Genomic DNA, 18,971 nt, shown 5'->3' with positions numbered 1-18,971 from the left:
ACCCGTGGTGGGGATGCCAACTTGCGTAGGATGGGCATTTCCGGTTCTCTGGTGTTGCAAAGAGATCCAGAGACGGACGACCACATCGGTGAAAAACGAGGTCGAGAGTTGGTTGATGCAACTCCCACTCGTGTGTCGATGACGTGGACCTGCTGAGGGAATCCACTAGGATGTTGGAGATGCCCGGCAGATGTACCGCCGCCAGGGTAACTTGATGACGGATTGCCCAATCCCAGATTGACTGAGCCAGCTGAGACAAGAGTGGAGACCTGGTTCCGCCCTGCTTGTTGACATAGTGCATACTGGTGGAATTGTCCATCTGAATGAGCACCGATTCCCCTTGAATCACAGGAAGGAACGACTTGAGTGCCAGAAAAATTGCCATCAACTCCAGCCTGTTGATGTGCCAGGAACGTTTAAGCAGAGACCATTTGTCTTTGAAGGAGAGGCCTTGAAGGTGAGCTCCCCAGCCTTCTAATGAGGCGTCTGTTGTGAGCGTGAGTTCTGGAGTGGTGGAGAGGAAAGAAGTTCCTGTCGCAAGGTTGGACGGTTGCGCCCACCATTGGAGGGCTGGTCTCATGTGAGCGGTGATACTCACGAGGTCGTTGAAAGAACCGGTGACCTGACGCCACTGTACGTCCAATTCCTCCTGAATGGGGCGAGTCCGTAGTCTGCAATTTGGGATCAGTGCAATACAAGACAATGACATCCCCAGAAATGACTTTAAGATCCGGACAGAAACGGACAGTCTTGCCCGAATCAGAGACACAAAGCGGAGGATCTTTTGTTGGCGCTCTTGGGACACGAATGCCTTTGAAAGCATTGTGTCTAATTTTGCTCCCAGAAAATTCCTGCTTTGAGCCGGTTCGACCTGAGACTTGTCGGCATTGATGGCTAGGCCGAGAGATCAAAACACGTCCTGACAAAGACGAGTGTGTTGAAGCAGCTGTTTGCGAGACTGTGACTTGAGGAGGCAGTCATCCAGATATGGAAAGATTTGGATGCCTCAGAGACGCAACCATCATAGATGGTAGGGTCGTCGACGAAGTCGTCGGCGTCGACGGAGCCGCCGTCGTCGACGAGACCGACGACGAAGAAGATTTCCTGTGAGCTTTCGTCGACAATGACTTTGCTGACGATGAAGCAGATTTGTTCGTCGACGACGAGGCAATAGATATCGTCGACGCAACAGTCTTGAAGCTAAGAGATACCTTAGTCGACATGGTAGACGTCTACGTAGCCATCGACGACGATCCGGAAGCTGATGTCGTCGTCACTGTCGCCGTCGACGATCCGGAGACGGCTGATCTCATCGTCGGGACGATGGTCGACGCTCCCGTCGACGATAAAACATGTTTCGCAGCAGAAACATGATGGGAGGCAGCAGAAGACGCCTGAGAGCCAGGTCTCGTGGGCGTAGAGGTAGTAGGAGGCGGTGAAGACACCGCAGGAGCCATAGACAGGGAAAGTTTCTTCCTTTTTAGAAAAGGTGAAGGCATATCCTGCACACTACTACGTTTGGAGGCTGCTTTAGAAGGTCCAGATTGCAAAATTTCTGCATCTGACAGTGCTGAATCCTTATCCTTAAAACGCTGGAGCCAAACGAGGAGACGGCCTTCTCTGTCCTTAAGGGTCTTTGTAGAGAAAGTCCTGCAAAACTTGCAGTTACCAACCTCCTGGTCGGGATAAAGACAATAAATGCACTTCTTGTGGGGGTCCTCAGAGTAAAGACGCAATTTCCCACAAGACGTGCAAGGTCTAAATAAAGACTTCTTACTTGAAGACATGCTGAGGAGACTGGAAACTTGAAGAAGTTGAGAAAACTGAGCAGAGATCAGGGAGACTCCCTTCACACGACATGCAGTAGAAAATCTGAGGTTCAGAGCTCTGAGGAGAAGGTTCTGGAAGGGTGCTGGCGCCTGATTGGCTGTAGTTTGGACTAACATAATGACAGGAATATGTTACAAGTGTTTTCTCTCTCTACCATGTATTCCTATGTAGGAATTGTTTTGAGTATTTATTATGTATTTTCTAGGATTATTTCATGTGTTATGTATTTACAAACATATGTTATTGGTATGTTATTGCTATTTTATTTACCGTGGGACTCCCACTTCGACGACAGGGAATATTCAAGCATGTGAATCTATGAAAGACGCCCTAATACTGGAGAAACCAGCATGCTGGATTATTTTCCTCATTCATAATTGCAGATGAGTGTATCATGGTATGTAGACCATGCTGATCTGATCTGGCAGCACAGCACCAAGCATCTCATTCTATCAGAAACTTTTTCTGAATGATCTGTGATGGGCATCCAAACATTTCCGCTCCAGAATGATAGAAAGTTGATCTCATCTTCCCATACTAAAGATAAAACCCTGTATTTAATCCACCATAACACTACTTATTGGATAGACTCAGAAAAATCTCCTTAGGAAAGAGAGAATGACTTCTCCAGAATCAAGTATCACAATGTTTGTAAAAAGCAATGATATTATCCAACTAGGTTCTAAAGCCAACAACAGCAACACATTATTGCTGGAACGTATCGGACCAAATCCTACATCTTTTTAGTGCCGGAATCTGTTTTTTGTGAACTTGTCATACCTTTTACGATTTCTCTTCGCACTTAACTTTGAAGACGCAAGAACACGGATCATTTTTCTAAGTGCAAATACATATTGTACAGAGAGAGGGTGTACATATAGCTCCCCTCTCTTCTAATTCTCCACAAACGAGAGTTAGATGCAAATGACTTCGAAGTCTGTTACCACTCAGGGATGAGCCCCATTGATGAACTAGTTCCAATAATCCGGGAGAAGAAAATAACTACTAAGTATTATAGCGACATGAAAATGCCATCCACAGGGGGTCTGCAGGCACTTTCAGCTGTAACAAAATGAACGAAATAAGCATCACAGAGGACAAAGCTACCTAACTGGCAATCCTTGCAGGCACTGTACATAACAGTTCCAAGAACAATTTGTAGTGGTAACACTCATCCCCAACTGATTAGCTCTATTAAGCCCCAACTAAGATGATACATGCCAAAGGTGAACTGTCTTATGTGGGAATTTTTTTATTGAAAGCCATGGTGCTGCTGGGGACATTTAAACCCTGGTCCACAGGTGTGCTGGCCACTGATCTCCTGGAAGTGGACCCTATATTTGCAGATCCTTGCCTACCTGAGGAGAATCTCTATGCTTCAGAACATCTGCCAGTGCAGTCGTTGCTCGCTTTGCTGATCAGGTGCCATGTTGTTTTGGCCCCATTTATCAAAGTGTTTTATTTTTCAAATCTCAAAGCAGGAGTGTGTTTCTGAAAAAAAAATGCAACAACTTTGATTCCCTCCATTTCAAGGTTATTGTAGGATTTCCAAGCTAAGGATAGTCATGTGTGGCATGGCAGTCCGCGGCAGGGACAGCTAGTGATGGTCACTATGCCATAATAGGGTGGAAAGGCTGTCATGATGACCTGGTGGCTCCAGGGACAGAGGGGCCATCACGTCCAGGGTTTCACTGACAAGAGACCCCTGAGGCTCTATCTGTAAAAACCCTGGTGTTGCCCCACCTCTAAATGGGGGATGAGGGGGACCAGAAGTTTGGCGAGCAGATGACCCACCAATTCAGGGCACTTCACCCACTCTGCTAAACTCTAAATTACCTCCTCTATCTCAGCAACAGTAGTGGGTAGCATTCCCCACATCCTCCAAGGAAATTCAAAACAAATTGTCAAGTCTTCATCCTCCTCCGTTGATATTCATCGACATGCCTTCCTGCTGAAACTAAATCAAAATGAAGAAAGGAAACCGCTGCACTCCAATTGTAAACGTTAGCAAGTAATCAGCTTTAGAAAAGTTCAAAATCTCTTGGGTGCTGAGAATGATCACCTCCTAGTCCTCGAGGTGCTGGATAGTAAAGTCAAAGAAAACCTTACACCGTGTAAAGGATGAGAAGCTGATACATATTTGAACTATTGGAATATCGCACATGTATATTCACCAACAAACTCGTTATCATATGATGAAATATGATTGGATTAAATAAAAGAGAGCCGAGAATTATAATTCTGTCTTAATGTGGATGACTATAAGCTAATTTACCCGTAGGCGACTTTCGTGCCACAGGAGTGCTGTAGAACTCATCCTTACACGGTGTAAGGTTTTCTTTGACTTTCCTGCTGAAACTAGCCAGCTTCTATCTGATCCCCATAACTCTGGACATGGCTAGAGTCCCTGTAGGCACAACTCGTCAACCTTTAACTGCAACAAATGAAGATTACTGATGATATGAATAATGAACTTTTTGAAAAACAAACCTCAGCAAACCCATCAGATTCTAACACCCAACACACCATGAGGCCTTACATTTCAAACAAGAACAATAAAAAACTAGATCACACATCTGGCTTCAGGCCAGCTCTCAGCATGGAAAGTACTGTGCAACATGACCACCAAAGTGGCAATTTTATTAATAAACTGCATGATTACTTAAAATCTTTACAGTATAAAATAAAAAAAATAAAAAGCTTTATGAACGTCCCGACTCCCCCTAACACAAGTCCCATCCAAACATAAAAGTGAAAGTCACTTTAAGTTAAAATACTAACATATTAGTCCTGATTAGCTGTCCAAAACAGAGTTCCTTTAAAAGGAGTGATTTATAGGTTGTACAAGTGTTTCCCAACTGATAAGGGGAGGCACATGAAAGTTCGGTAGAGTCAATTCATGTACCAAGGGCTGTTGACGAAAGATGGATTCTTCGTGGATCTTTAAATCAGCCCAGGTTGGATAACTGGGGCGGAAGGCTTCCAGTTACTTTGCAGACAATGCCGTTAAGTGGGAGTCGAGTGCCATTTTTACCTGGTATATAAATTTCCCAACTCTGGCTATCAAACAGGTCGTGGAGACTGAGAGGCACCAGCCCGAAGCCTCTCTGCAAGTTCTATAGTCCGTGTTCCGTAAAATCGGAAGCAGCAAGCGATGGCGGTCATTGGCCAGCTTTGTGCAGCAGCACAGCAAGTGTAGCCAGGATTCTCTATGGTAATTGCATAGACGACAGGCCAAGGTGCCATCCGTACGGGCCCATTTGGGGTTGAAGTCCATGATCCTGAGGGCCAAAAGTCGAAAGTACAAAATGTTCTTTCTCGCGTAAGTGGATACTGGATCTTGCAGGTAAGGTTGGGGTTTACCTGGAATATATGATTTGTCCAGGGCCTGAGTTAGTGGATTTTGCCGAAGAGATGCAAGGTCAAGTCCAAAGGAGATGATCCGGACTTGGCGCTTAACTGCTTGGGCCCAGGCTGAGAAAGGAATTTCGTGCAGGGGCAAACTCCTTCTTTCGATTTTCAATGCTGCAATTGCTTGTCCTACCTTTGAGTACCAGGGGGAGCCCACCTCGTCAAAGATTGATTTTAGGGAGTGCTTTAGCGAATGTTCTGGTGCTTTCAATACTCTAATATAGAGTTTTAAAAGGTCCCCCAGTAATACCAGCTCAGGTCGCTTAAGGCCTATTTCTAGCCTTAATCTAGTGTTCCTTGCGTATCTAGGGCCTGTAGCACCATCTTATAGGTTTTCGCCTGGGCCGTTTTGACCATTTTGTCAAATGCACCAGGGTAGGCTATGTGCCCATATGCAATGGCAGGGATCAGTTTTGCCCGGAGCACTGTCAACATTGGTTCTGCTGAGGGACTGTCCAAGCGGTGGCATAAGCGTCTTAGCGACAGAATGATTTTGTCAATTTTAGGTTTAAGCTCCTTCAGATGTTTGGCTGCAGAGGCACTCTCCGAGACCCAGGTGCCCAGATAGTTGTAGGATGGGGCAGTGACAATACGGTGCTCCCCCAGAGACCATGAAGCTTCTTTTTTGAGGGGGTATTTGCCAAAAATGACGATTTTGGTCTTGCCCACGTTGATCCGTAAGTCATTTGACTTATTGTATAATGCCAAACTGCTTAAGGCTCTTTGGAGCCCCACCCTAGTGTGGTCCTTGATCACCGTGTCGTCTGCATACTGGAGTGTTCCCAAGACGAGCCTCCCCAGTTTTGGAGGTGCTAAGTTGGCATCTTTCAGAGCTGTCCCCATGTCCGCAGTATACAAGTTGAAAAGCATGGGGGCCAAGACGCACCCCTGCTTGAGGCCCGAGTTGGTTTCAATTCTTGCAGTTGTTATTGTAGGGTTTAGCTTCACCTTGACCCAGGTGCCCTCATAAAGCGCTTTTATAGCTTTTAGCAGAGCCTGTGGTAGCCCCCACGAGTCAAGTTTTGCCCAGAGCCGGCCCCTGTTGACTCGGTCAAAGGCTGTGGAGTAGTCTATGAAACAGCAGAACAGGGGCCGTTTGTTCCTCGTATTGGCCTTCTTCGCAAGGTAGGAAAGGGCTAAGATGCTGTCAAGAGTGGAACTATGAGCCCTAAAGCCGGTCTGTGTGGGCGGAAGAATGCCATTCTTGTCCACCCAGTCCTCCAGATCCCTGAGAAGAAGGCGGGCGTATATCTTTTCTTCTACGTCGAGGAGAGCTATAAGCCTATAATTGGCCGGGTTCGTGTGGTCCCCCTTTTTATGGAAAGTACTGTCATTAAAGTGGTGAAAGATAAGGATAAAGCAAGACATGCCAACTGAGTTTCTACGACTACTGTTTTATTATATATGAAGATCATGGATCGCTCTTCAACACCCTGAAGAAAGAAGAAGCACATTGTAGACTATTGCAAGGTTTTGAGTTTCTTCACTTCTTCTCAGAAATACAACTGTTCAACAATTCCGAAAGACTATGACTGTGAAGGTCACCTCACTAGATAAAACATGCTCTATACTTTTCAGAATAGACTACAGTAATGGTGTGTTGACAGCCCTTCCTAAGTACAAACTTGCCCTGCTAAAGGCTATGCAATGTTCTGCAGCCTGGCATGTCTTGGGCCCTCACTGCTTCCACCACACAAACCCATGTTTGCACTTCACTAGGCTGGCTCCCGAGGAAGGATATATATATTTATGACATAATTTATACTAAGAGAATTTTAAGTGTAAATTACAAATTCTAGCCGTGTAAATGAAAATCTACAAGCTAGAGTACATGACTTTGTATTAGACATTGATGGAGTTTAACATGAGTCCGTTATCTATGTCCTTGCTCTAAATTGCACCAGCGTCCAATCCTTAATGAGCACTGTCACTTTAAATTGTTCACCCTCACAAGAGTTCACTGTCATGTGAACTAGGCACAAGGGGTGCCGAAACGTTATAAACCGACTGGCAAATAAATAATTCCACCGTGAAAATTTTGTCCGTGCTTGGTGTTCCTGCGCATGCTGGGGAAAGCGGCGAAGGCGCTGGAGGCTTTGGTTGTTTATATATATATATATATATATATATATATATATATATATATATATATAGCATTAGGCTTCCTCCCAAAAAAAACGAAGCAGGACCTGGAGGGGAACAGGTAAGGTAGACTTTATTATTCAGACAGCAGTCACGGTGGCGGCAAATGCATTTCGACAAGGACTGCCTTCTTCAGTGCCCAACACCTAATGCAAGTCTTGTAATGTTCGTAAGCTCCTGCTGCCTCTAGATGACTGGCGTAGGTCCGCCCCTCCCCTCAGTCAATGCTGTGCACCTGTGAAAGTTCGTGGATAAATCCAGGATTTCAACTCCCAGGAAGCCAAATGATGAGAGCGCCCTGGGCCGGTGTAATGGGGAAAGTGTGGAATGGAATGTCCACGGCGGCGCCTGTGAGCAGGGCGAAATGACGGCAGCAGCCGCCCTCCAAACAACGAGTCCGCCCTCTGGTCCCCTCGCTCCGCCGCAGCCCCTAGAATCAGCGGGTCCGTGTAGCAGGGACAAGAATGCGGGGAGCATAGTGCCCAAACAGAGGTGGGATTCCTCAACTGCTCTGGGCCCCCTGAGGCAGAGGCGGATTCTGGATATTCCATCCCTGGAATATATATATATATATATATATATATATATATATATATATATATATATATATATATATATATATATATATATATATATATATATTCAATATAGACGGCTTCACCAACAATTGAATAAACCCCAAGTCTTTAAGAGCCAACCCCTTTAGACTTACAAACCCTGCTGGCATGCTTGAGGCATGCACAAAGTATAGGCAATGTTTGGAAAGTCAAGAGATTCAGGAATATTCCTTCCTGAACAACATTCCAAAATCTAGAATCCACCAAACCCTTTGAGGAAAAGCTCTGTCTCCCAGGCTCTTGACAAAGGAACTTGCAACCATCTTTTTTAATGCGTACCTCGCTGGTATGCTCCACCCTCAGTTCATGAGCCATGACCACTCTCAAACTGGAGTGGTGAAAGATCTAAAATGCTCAATGATCAACAAGATTTAGAGATCTACTCAGGAATAAACCAATGCATTTGGTCGACTCCCAGCTTTACGTTGTTTAGGTGAAGCCGCATCATATGATGTGTTCTGTTGAAGAGCCTAGAAACAAGACAGTCTCTTGCGCCAGTTGGATAGCCAGATCATCGATAATTGTTTGATGTATCTTCTCGATGTCTCTCTTAAAAATAAACAGAACAATAGACTGGAGCAATGTCTTACCTTGGCACATACCTGTGCACTACCTCCACTCTTTATTGTCCTTCAAGATGCTCCAATGCCAATCTAGTAGTGCTTTCACCATTGATTGTTATCAGGAATGTAAATGGTGTACTGTAAAACTCTGATGTTTCCATTATAGCTGTTCCCTCAATTCCTTGATCACCACCTCTGTAGCAGTCTAATGCAGAGGAGAGACCACGATACACCCAATGTTTGTAAACAGGTCTAAATGTGCAGGCTTCCAAAACAGATGACTTCTCTCCTTAATATCTCATAATCACCTGATTTTAAGAAGTATGTACTTACCATGAAAAAACCCACTGTTGAGGTTTTACTCAACACTTAAACAGTGACAGCTAGCAGTATGTCTTTACGTCAGCCTAGAAGCTACATGTATAGTTCTCTCCCAATCTGTAATTAGTATGGAGGACAGCTTGTGCTTTTAAAGTACTCACTGAACATTACAGCAACATACTGTACAGAAAAACAGAATAGAATCAGTAGCCACATCTATAGATACAGTAAAATAAATATTTATAGATATCAATATATTAATGCAAAACAATTTTCATAAAGGAATGCATTTTATTTCAGAGTGTTAAGCTAAAAACAGTGGTCTGCAACCTGGGAACCTCAATGTTAAGTCATTCCTGTCTCTGCAATGAGTGAGCCCTGAGGAACAAAACAACAGCACAGAACAGACATAAAAAATGAAGAGATCAAAAACTAAAAAATGTATGAACCTGGAGCAATAACAGACGTCTTCATAAAAATAGAAAGTGCTGACAGGCACACAGAACAAAACAAAGAAATGTGAAGTTCATAAAGCATATATTGAGCATTGCGTTTGCAGACACTGCAGGTCCTGAGAACATGTTTTTCATTTAAGATAATTATCCGAAAGGCAATTTAAAACCATTGCCAGGTAATTTAGAGTTAGGCAGTGCAAAAAGCACATTACAGAAATACAAATGGTAAAACAAAAATGCTGAATGATTCCACACAATTATTTCCTTATTATGTTTCTAATATGAGTGTATAGTATCAAAACTTATAAATATTTTCATACGCATTGCTTTGCAAAAGAAAAAGGAGGATTAACCTGGGGTTCTGAAACTTTGAGATTTTGGGAATTTGTTGCTTATTCCCGCTTTTTTTTGTCCTTTGTGTAGTTGTTTTTTGGCAGCTTAAGTAAAGTCAGGCATTAAATACTGGATCACTTTTTGTAAATTACGAGTCAAATACAAGAATATAAAATACACTTTGGGCAAACAAAGTTTGGCTCTCCTAGAACAGGAGATTAGGTCACTGAAGTGCTTTTGTTCATCAGAGATGTGATTTGGATTATCCATCCCTACAGTCAGCATAGTTGCCCTTGATCCAGTAACAGATCTGCGCGTATTTAAGTGGCGTAATGCGAACAGCCACATTATAATCCTGAGGCACCCCGTTGTTGTCCACCCATTGGTTCCCTGAGAAGATTCCAATGATCTTGCGCTCCCATTTCTGCTTGGGTCTCTTCCACATTCTCACATACACCCCTGAGCCACTGGCGCCTGGCTGGGCATCGCACTGCTGATACAGAAGGTCGTAGGTCTCATCTTTTACATCGCAGAAGCGATACACCAGGTTACCAGGCCTGTCGTTGTCATACCCAGAGAAGTGAATCCTGCCTCCAGGAAGCTGTTTCCCAGACGGGCTTATTCCAATCTTCATGAACTTTCGCTTGTGTGGTTTCTTGAGTTCTAATAGGGCGTAGTCATAATCCATGCCAATGTCGTTTGCGTTTCCTTCAATCCAACCTTTTGGGACATGCGTCCTCTTGACACGGATCCATTGGAACTTCATTTTTTCAGGAAATGCTGGATTCATCTGATCAAATTTTTTGCCCCCATCCTTCAGTTTGGGTTTCATGAATCCCACCCTAAGTTTCTTTGCTCCTTTCACATAACTTTTGCCATCATGGATACAGTGGGCTGCAGTGAGAACATGCTTTTCCGCCACCAAAGTCCCCGTGCAACCTGTTGACAACTTCACAGAAGTAGAAAATGGATAATTCAGCAAAAAGTCCTTGCCAAAAATACTAAATCTGCTATCTTGGCCATAAATTTGCCTTTTTGTCCGAGATCTGGCCCTCGAAGACTCACCGCCATTGTTGATGACATAAATGCCTACTTTGGTGGCGGTGCGGGTTCCATTAGAGTACAAGGTCTCATACGACAAATATTCCTTCAGTTCATTAAACGTTGGTGACGGAGAATGCTTGTGACACTCAGGGCCACATGACGATGCAACCTCCAAGTGTGTCTCAGCATTAAACTGTGCTTTGTCCAAATTGAAGGTTGACTGTGGAAGGATTACTGGAACTTTGTAGTTTGGCCATGTGGGCTTCCATCGGGAATTAGAGAGTACGGCGTGATGGAAAGTGCATAGATAAAGAACCAGTGTTGGCACACCTCTGCCCGCCATGTTGGACACACCTAAGTTAAGCAAAAGAAAATAATTTAGAAAGGTACAATTGTGGATCAAAGCAATTATATGAGAAAACATCACATTGGTTACCAGTGGCATTCCCTCTTTTTAATGCCGCAGTCTGACCTGTTGGATATTATGTCTTCCAGTGCTGAGTTCCATTGTTTCCCGGACACCAGTTTCAGTGTTTCCCAGCCCTAATGCCTAGTTCAGCTGCAGAGTCTCATAGTTCACAATGTAGGTGCATCTCTGTGTCAATATTAGAATGTGCTTGCCCGAGTGTCTGTCTGCCTGTACTGCTGCTCATGTCACTTTGCCCTAGTGTCTGTGCTTCCCTGTATCAATGTCTAACTCACCAGTGAGTTTGCTTTCCATCTCATGTCTCTCTGTGTTACTGCCTCCCTAACCCAAGTTTTACCAGTCCCCAGTGGCAGTGCCTCTACATTCCACTGTTACTGCCTGCTGTCCCAGTTACTCACAGCACTAGTGTCTCCATGTACCTATTTAGGTTCTTCCAGTCCGTGTTAATTTCTCCTGTTTCCCTATCATCAGTGTTTTTTTTAAATTACAAATGTTTCTGTTTTATACCAAAAATAAATGCAGCGAAACCAAAATAGGCACACATACAAATGCAGAAAGCAGAAAATATATACTTTCATGCACAAGGACAATGTAAGTAATTAAACTCTTTTGAAAACATTTTGTTATGCATAAACCTAATTTACAAGAGAGGAAATAACATTTATATATTGACTAGGTTGCAGTCCTCAACATTATCCCGATTCATTACATCAACACTGTAGGAATTCTACTTTTTTTTGGTTGTGCATTGAAGTGACGTGCCTTTCCATAAATATAGCAACCAATGTTGCCAATTTTGCTGATCTAACACTCAAGGAACCTAACACCAAGAACACCAGTATGGCCTGGTCCCAGCTCTCTATAATAAAGGAAGTGAAACCCTTCCTCCCCGAAATCAACTTCAGAACTGCAGCTCACGACCTAAAACTCTTGATTCTGGACTGTTGCAATGTCCTGATCTATGACAAAACATGAGTACCCTCACCCTCCAAGGGTCATTCTATGTGCCACAGCACAGCTCACCTAAAGTTTAACCCATTTACCACGGCGCCAATTCCGCCACAGAGTGAGTGTTCTAAAGAGTGGGCGGGGCTGCGTCAGCCAACGGTCGTTCGCAGCAGCAGGGAGGGAGTGCTATCGTCGGCCGACGGGAGCACAGAACAGGTTAAAGAGATGCGATCTCACTCATATATATACTCCAGCCTGCACCATATTCAAAACCAACTGCATCATCTACAAAGCCATCATGACTGACACCCCTGCTTATCTGTCTGACAAGCTCTCAACACACCCACAGCCAGGACCCCAACAAACTGGAGATGAAGAAGTACAAAAAAGAAAAAACAAAATAGCATGTCACCGCCATCTTTGCACCCAGTATCTGAATCAACATCGTGATGTAGTAACAGTTTACTTGCACCCCTAGAAACCAGCTAACCCTTCATTCACATGTTGACTGTGTCCTCACCTTAGGAACTGTATAACACTCTTTTTCCTTTCACTTAGGTTCACCCCATACAAATACACATAAATACAGATAACTTCCCTGTATGTCTGTCATAAGAATCCACAAAGTATGCAAGCAGTATTAAATTCAAATATGTAATGTCAGCAGTAGATTTCTTTAACATCACCTACATGTGTGGAAAAGACTAGTACATGGCCTGAAAAACAGCTATATGAAACTTTAGGCTAGAAAACATAAAAAAATATATACGTGTATTTCTTTGCTCTCACAAGAGGGAGCAGACAGGAAGAAGCTAGATGACCAAGTGATAAAGATGGGGGGTGCAGGTCAGGAATTTAGCTGTTCCCAGTACAGATATTAGGAATGCCCCTATATTATTCTTTGTCAGACTGCAGTCCTTACTACTACCCAAACTGAAGAACATGCAGGCCCAATTCCACAAGTGTTCTTAAAGGTGCCAAGTCAAGCGAAGCATTTATTTAGTTAGGTGTTTATTCCTTACTTCAGGGCAGTCCTAAAACTGACTGACAATCCATTTAAATGTTGGAATCTAATGTGGACACATTTTGATAGATGATCCGCATTGTGAGACCCAGGCAGGAAACATAGGGCAACATGCATCCAGCTTTTTTCCGGTCGCAAATCGGGCCGAAGAATCGGCCCGTTTGTGACCAGAAACAGACCTTTTCAATGCATCAAAGGCTTTAAATTTGCAAATTAGGTCATCAAATTTTTGTAATTACATAAATTGCGAATGCATTTAGGGACTCGCAATTTGCGACTCCCTAATTCCGATGCATCAAGCCTTTCCTAAATGTAAACTGTTCATTTAGGAAACGCAAATTTTGTAGTTGATAGTAATTTGTGCATGCTTTGAAAAATGTACAAAAGTGCATTTTTCAAAGTGGTGTTCAGCACCTGACCAGTAGAGGGCAGCGTTGGCCAAGTATAGCAGACAGCCGGCATTGCTGACTATCGCACAACTGCTCTGCAATTCTGCCCACTGGTTGCAGAGGCCTCTGAAATGTGAGTCTTGCTGGCTCAGTGGCATAAGGAAAGTGTCAAGGAAAGCCTCTATTTAATGGGCTCTGGCAACAGCAAATACAATATTATTTTTACAACTTTTGTCCATGCGTTTTAGAGCTATAAACCGAACTCTGGCCACACATCAAGTGTGCGCAAACAACATTTCACACAAGCAGCAGGGTTTATCTGCTTATTCAAATCCTATTAAATATACTAAATAAATTGTTTTTCGTGCAAAAGTTTTAGACACCCGCCAGTAATCGGAAGCCAGGTCTGGGCTGTGTTAATTGCCCCAGCTTTAAAGCTTTAAGCAATTAATTGAAGCTTAGGCTCACAAAGCAGCTGCTAAGAACATGGTGTTTACGTCACGGTCAAAATGCATTTTCATAACTCATTTTACTTCAAATATTTTAATTTCTATTTTAGTTGTGTATAACTGATTCCAAGCCTTGTAATCTAACTAGCGCTGCGGTGCCCAGCAAAGCAAAATAAAAACTGTAATTGAATCAGAGCCCCTATGATTTTTATTCTTGGACTACTGAAAAACAAAGATTGAAAGGCCTTTTGTGACTGGTGTCCCAAAGCCAAAGAAGGCTATTTCATTCCAACAGAATAACCATGACCCTTATTATGATGTCGGGTGGACTGCCACCAACAGGCCGTTGGTGGCGGTGTGCCCGACATCCAGGGCAACGGTCCGACCGGCGGACTAAGGGGCCGATTACGATGGTGGGAAGTCCTCGACTGCCGGGCCGGCAGTGAGGATCGCCGGCCCGGCGGTGACGGACTTCCTGCCATCACCCTGAATATTCCCACCTCCAAATTAGGATGGCGGTGGGAATGGGAAAGGTACCACGGCGGACGGAAAGACAGTCCGCCGTGGTCCCGCAAGGCGGTCCTTTTCCGCCCACCTTGCGGGACCCGGTACTATGGGGCAATGGAGGCGTTGCCGTGCATGCACCGCCGTGCGCATTATGATGCCTGTCTTGGGGGGTGGGGGAGTGCTGCACGTGGGGTACCTATGGTACCCCCCTGCAAGTGCATGTACAAGGTGGCAGGCACCGCACGGTGCCTGCCACATTGTACATGCACAAGCAAAACTTGTATTTTTACATTGTGGTGCGTGCTGCCACCCGCCGCAATGTAAACATACAGGATGACCCGCCAGTGTGGCGGGCGCATCCTAATTCGTTTTGCGGGACTGCCGCACCTACGGTGGGTGGTCCCTTTTACAGCAGCAATAGTAATCGGCCCCTAAGATACCGACGGTCAGAGTGCAGCGAGCTGGGGGAAAGACCATCCCCTCCAGCAGGCACAAGGAGTCCACCGGGGCGGTGGTCGGACAGTCATTTCTTCAATGTAGGTGGTGCAGTCACCGACCGTAGGGATTACAATGCCATTTCCCACAGCCCTTTCATGGCAGTCCCACCACCATGGAAAGGCTGCCGGAAATGGTCTTTGGGGGCCCCTAGCAGGGCCCCTGTGCCCCATGTGCCACAGCTGAGAGGCCAGGGGGCACATGTCGAGCCCCTCAAACATCCATGCACCATTTGTGCCTGGCAAACGGTGCATGAATGTTTGCAAACATACCTTTCTCTACCGTGGCTTGTGTTACAGCCTTTTTCCGGGTAGCAGTCCAAGCCGCAATAGAAAACTGCATGCTTCCGACCCCATACACAGCAGTCGTATCATAATGGTGGTCACCAGCCCACAGTGATGACAGTCGGACACTCGTCTGACCACCATTGTAATGAGTCCTCAAGTTACTGCTGATATCGTTTAAATTTACCTTATCAAATGTTTTATTTCGTATGGACAAGGATAATGGTGTAATAGGCACTGTTCAATAAATATCCTAGTGCTTGATGATTTTAGTTATTCTTCAGTGGTTAATTTGTAAGAAAAAAAAATAGTGCCAAGGCCCTCTTCAGGGGGACACTACAGCTTGCACCATCCATTGTCCCTGCCAGCACTCACAATGGCAGTGCCAACACAACAGCTAACTATCACACTCTTACAAGTGTGACAATTCATAGTATCCAGGCATTCAAAGCTGTAAGAATGGCTTGGCAGGCAGGTATTAGTAATTATAGATGTAAATTGAATTAACCGCATGCGCGCTAGCGGGTTTTCCCGCTGTGCGCTGAAATTTGAAAATCGCGGCTTTCGTGACAAAGCCAGCTCGTCATGCGCGCAGCGCAGGTAACGCCCATGACGAGCTGGCTTTGTCATCCGCATTGAAGGGGTTAATAAAATCTGTCATTGTGCTCATACCTAAATTAGGCAGACAGTGCCACCATGTGGAAGACTATCATAAGCACCTGTGCTGGCACTTAAATGCCGGTGCCGAGCACTGTAAACCACTGGCGCAAATTGTTGATGCGTCCTAGGGAGGTTTCTTAGACATGGTTGCTACGACATGCCTTTTTTTAGTCCACCCCTCACACATCCTTTTCATTCATTTAAAAAAATGCTTTTACCTTAGCTCAGAGAATGAGTCCCTTGCTGCTGAGATATGTCTGAAACTTGCAGGTCTAAGGTTAAATTCAAGTAAGTCCCTAATTCTTCTAAAGTTGCTAACGACAATAAGATTAAGGTGCAAATTTACTAACTTTTCACACAACACAGCACAACAACAAATTTGCTGTGATGCATTGCAGAAGGGGGAAAGCATGGTGCAGATTTTTCCCCCAAAGTTGAACAGCAGCTGGTGTCATCCCCTTAGCGGCTCTATTTAGGCTGCCTTACACGACGCACAGCCTCACACCAAAGGTGAGTATGCGCTCTCTAACATAGCATATGTTCTTCAAATACACCCTTCTGCTGAGAATTCCTGCGCCTCGACACATTTCAAAATACCACCCATTGGTGGTGTGCTGTGCACCTCATCACACATGCAATGAATGCACGTTTTTTTGAGAAATTAAATATGTTCTCCTTGTTAACACCTTATTCAAGGAAGCATTAGTTTTTGACTCAAAGCCCAGTTTGGATATCTTAGTAGATTGGGCTGGGCATCAAAACCTTTGGGTGTCTGTGCTGCTCCACCCAAGTAACCCCCAGTAACGCCCTCTTGATGCAAAGCAGCACGAAGCAGTTGTTTTACCCAAACCAGATGTGTCACTCTGTGTTGCTGTGAGTCACTTTGTGAAGCGCAAAGCATTAGCAAATCTGGATCTCACTTGGGTAACAGTAAAACCTGTCATGCACAGCACTGCAGACTGCGTACAACAGGCACAATTAACATGTATTACAGATATCTGGACAATAAGTCAGATTTATTTGAAAATATTGCCCCGAATTAGAGCTAACGTTGAAATTCCATAGCAAGTAAATAATCTTTGCACATAGCAAAAGAGCGCGGTCGTCAGTTCAAAAAGCCTTCCTCTGCGTCCGGAGCCTCCAGTTCGTGAGTCATCCTACTGGATGGAGCTGTTTTGGGAGCCCGAGCGGTTCCTGAGGGGATTGGAAAAAAAACTGTTTTCGACCTGATTCAGCAAACTGCCAATGAGTCATTCCATCTAAAAGGAACATATCGTCTTCCTCCAATTCATTCCAGCTCTAGGACATCCCCAAAACATTCTCTAAATAGTTCTTACCTCAGTCCTATATTCCTTTTACTTTAATGCCTTGTGTCTGTGGAATATCATAGTGGAAAAAGTGACCAAAGCAGAGGTAATGCACCGCAAAATCGAACAAAGGGAGATGACTGAAATGTACATACAAACAAAAGGGGAACACATGTGGTCCCAATGGGCTGGGCAGGCAGCTACCATCTCAACACCATGTGGTCAGACATGAATCGTCCACACTTTCATTAGTGTTTTTTTGAGTGCATTGTAGGAGTCATGCTTATATGAGCATTTATGTCGGTCTTGGTGCAAACAATGTTTTTCGGCTGAAATTAGGCCTTTTCACGTTTGAAGACGCCATATTTGCTTGTATATTTACAAACAAAAGAAGTGCGCGCTCAGAAAACATTTCAAACTTGAAAAATACACTTTCCGTTTTAAGACCCCATAGTAAAGAAGATTTTAAATACAATGGGTCCACAATGTTCCAAACTGGTAAATGAATTTGTTTAGCAAGCAAGATGATTGACTCTGCCAAAATAATATATAACCATAATTACAGTACATTTCATGATTCTCTATATCGACTCACACTCTCAACATATCGCCTCTGTGGGGCACTGTCCAGAATATTTAACGACCATCTAGTACAATCAATTACGTGTTAATCAATGGCATTTTGCATAGAGCAACTGTTTATGCAAACCATATCAATTTCCATCAACATTTATTTAATACCGGACTCTGCCACTTATTTAAAATTGGAACATGATTATTTTTCTGAGTTTGTTCAATGGATAGATTTGGTATTAATGTATTTTGATGAATTCAATTTCTTGAAAACGACCATCCCAAATTAATGGTGTTATATCTGATTCCTAAAATACACAAAAACGAACGAAAAGGCACTTTGTGGAAGTTCGATTATATCGGCTCATGGTAGCCTATTCGAAAGCACTCAACTAGACAGCTTCCTTAGACCATTTGTGGAGAGCTTGAATCATATATAGAAGATTCTTATGATTTTTTAAAGATAATCTTTCATATAAGTTGGCAGAAAAACATGTACATGATGACACTGGATGTGTCATCATTGCACACAAGTATTCATCGCAAAGATGGCATATGAGCGGTCAGGCACTATTTGAGAGCAAGACCAATCAAGTTTTATCATCGTATATGCATGTTATTGAGAATGATAGAATGATGTCTGATTAAAAACATCTTCATATTTAATGATTTTTGTATGAACAACAATGGGGAACTGTGATGGGTACCTGCTTCACCCCAGCTATGCAAAATTTGCATATGGACTGGTGGTAGGAGCAGGTGCTCAATGGCCTGGACATGGAGATGTGGGCAGGACAAATTTTGTTGTGTAAAAATAGGGTATACATTATTTTGGCAGAGTCAATAATCTTGTGTGTTAAATGATGAGGCACCCCCAGGCAACCGCTTAGCATTGTTCAGGATATATACATATATTCCGACCAGTGCTAAGCAGTTGCAAATAAATAGGGAATACAATGAGAAAGCAGTGTTTCTGTGCGAATTTGCATAGTATTTATTGATGCGAATTCAGCACTTTTCTCTAAATTCAACAATGTTGATAAATGCACGTCAGACCACATTCCACACATTCTGCTCAATATTTTCCAACTTCGACCTACCAAGCGATATCCCAATCAGATTTTTTTTTTAATTTGGGATCTTTTCCACGAGTCACAAAAGACATATTCTTTGTATCTTTACTGTTTAGAGG

At 43.8% G+C, this 18,971-nt stretch overlaps 1 protein-coding gene across 1 annotated transcript in view; it reads right to left on the bottom strand.

Annotated features, from left to right (window-relative positions):
* Nucleotides 1–9,155: 9,155 nt before the first annotated feature.
* PRSS23 (serine protease 23) overlaps nt 9,156–18,971 on the bottom strand; it is a 33,004-nt gene continuing 23,188 nt past the window's right edge. Inside the window, exon 2 of the mRNA XM_086933977.1 lies at nt 9,156–11,070. Coding sequence (XP_086790103.1) covers nt 9,935–11,059 — 1,125 coding nt within the window. The 5' untranslated portion in view covers nt 11,060–11,070 and the 3' untranslated portion in view covers nt 9,156–9,934. The remainder of the gene's footprint in view (nt 11,071–18,971) is intronic.

Source organism: Lissotriton vulgaris, chromosome 8 (genome assembly GCF_964263255.1).
Source record: "Lissotriton vulgaris chromosome 8, aLisVul1.2, whole genome shotgun sequence".
Classification (NCBI taxonomy): domain Eukaryota; kingdom Metazoa; phylum Chordata; class Amphibia; order Caudata; family Salamandridae; genus Lissotriton; species Lissotriton vulgaris.
This window is presented reverse-complemented; position numbering and strand designations above follow the sequence as displayed.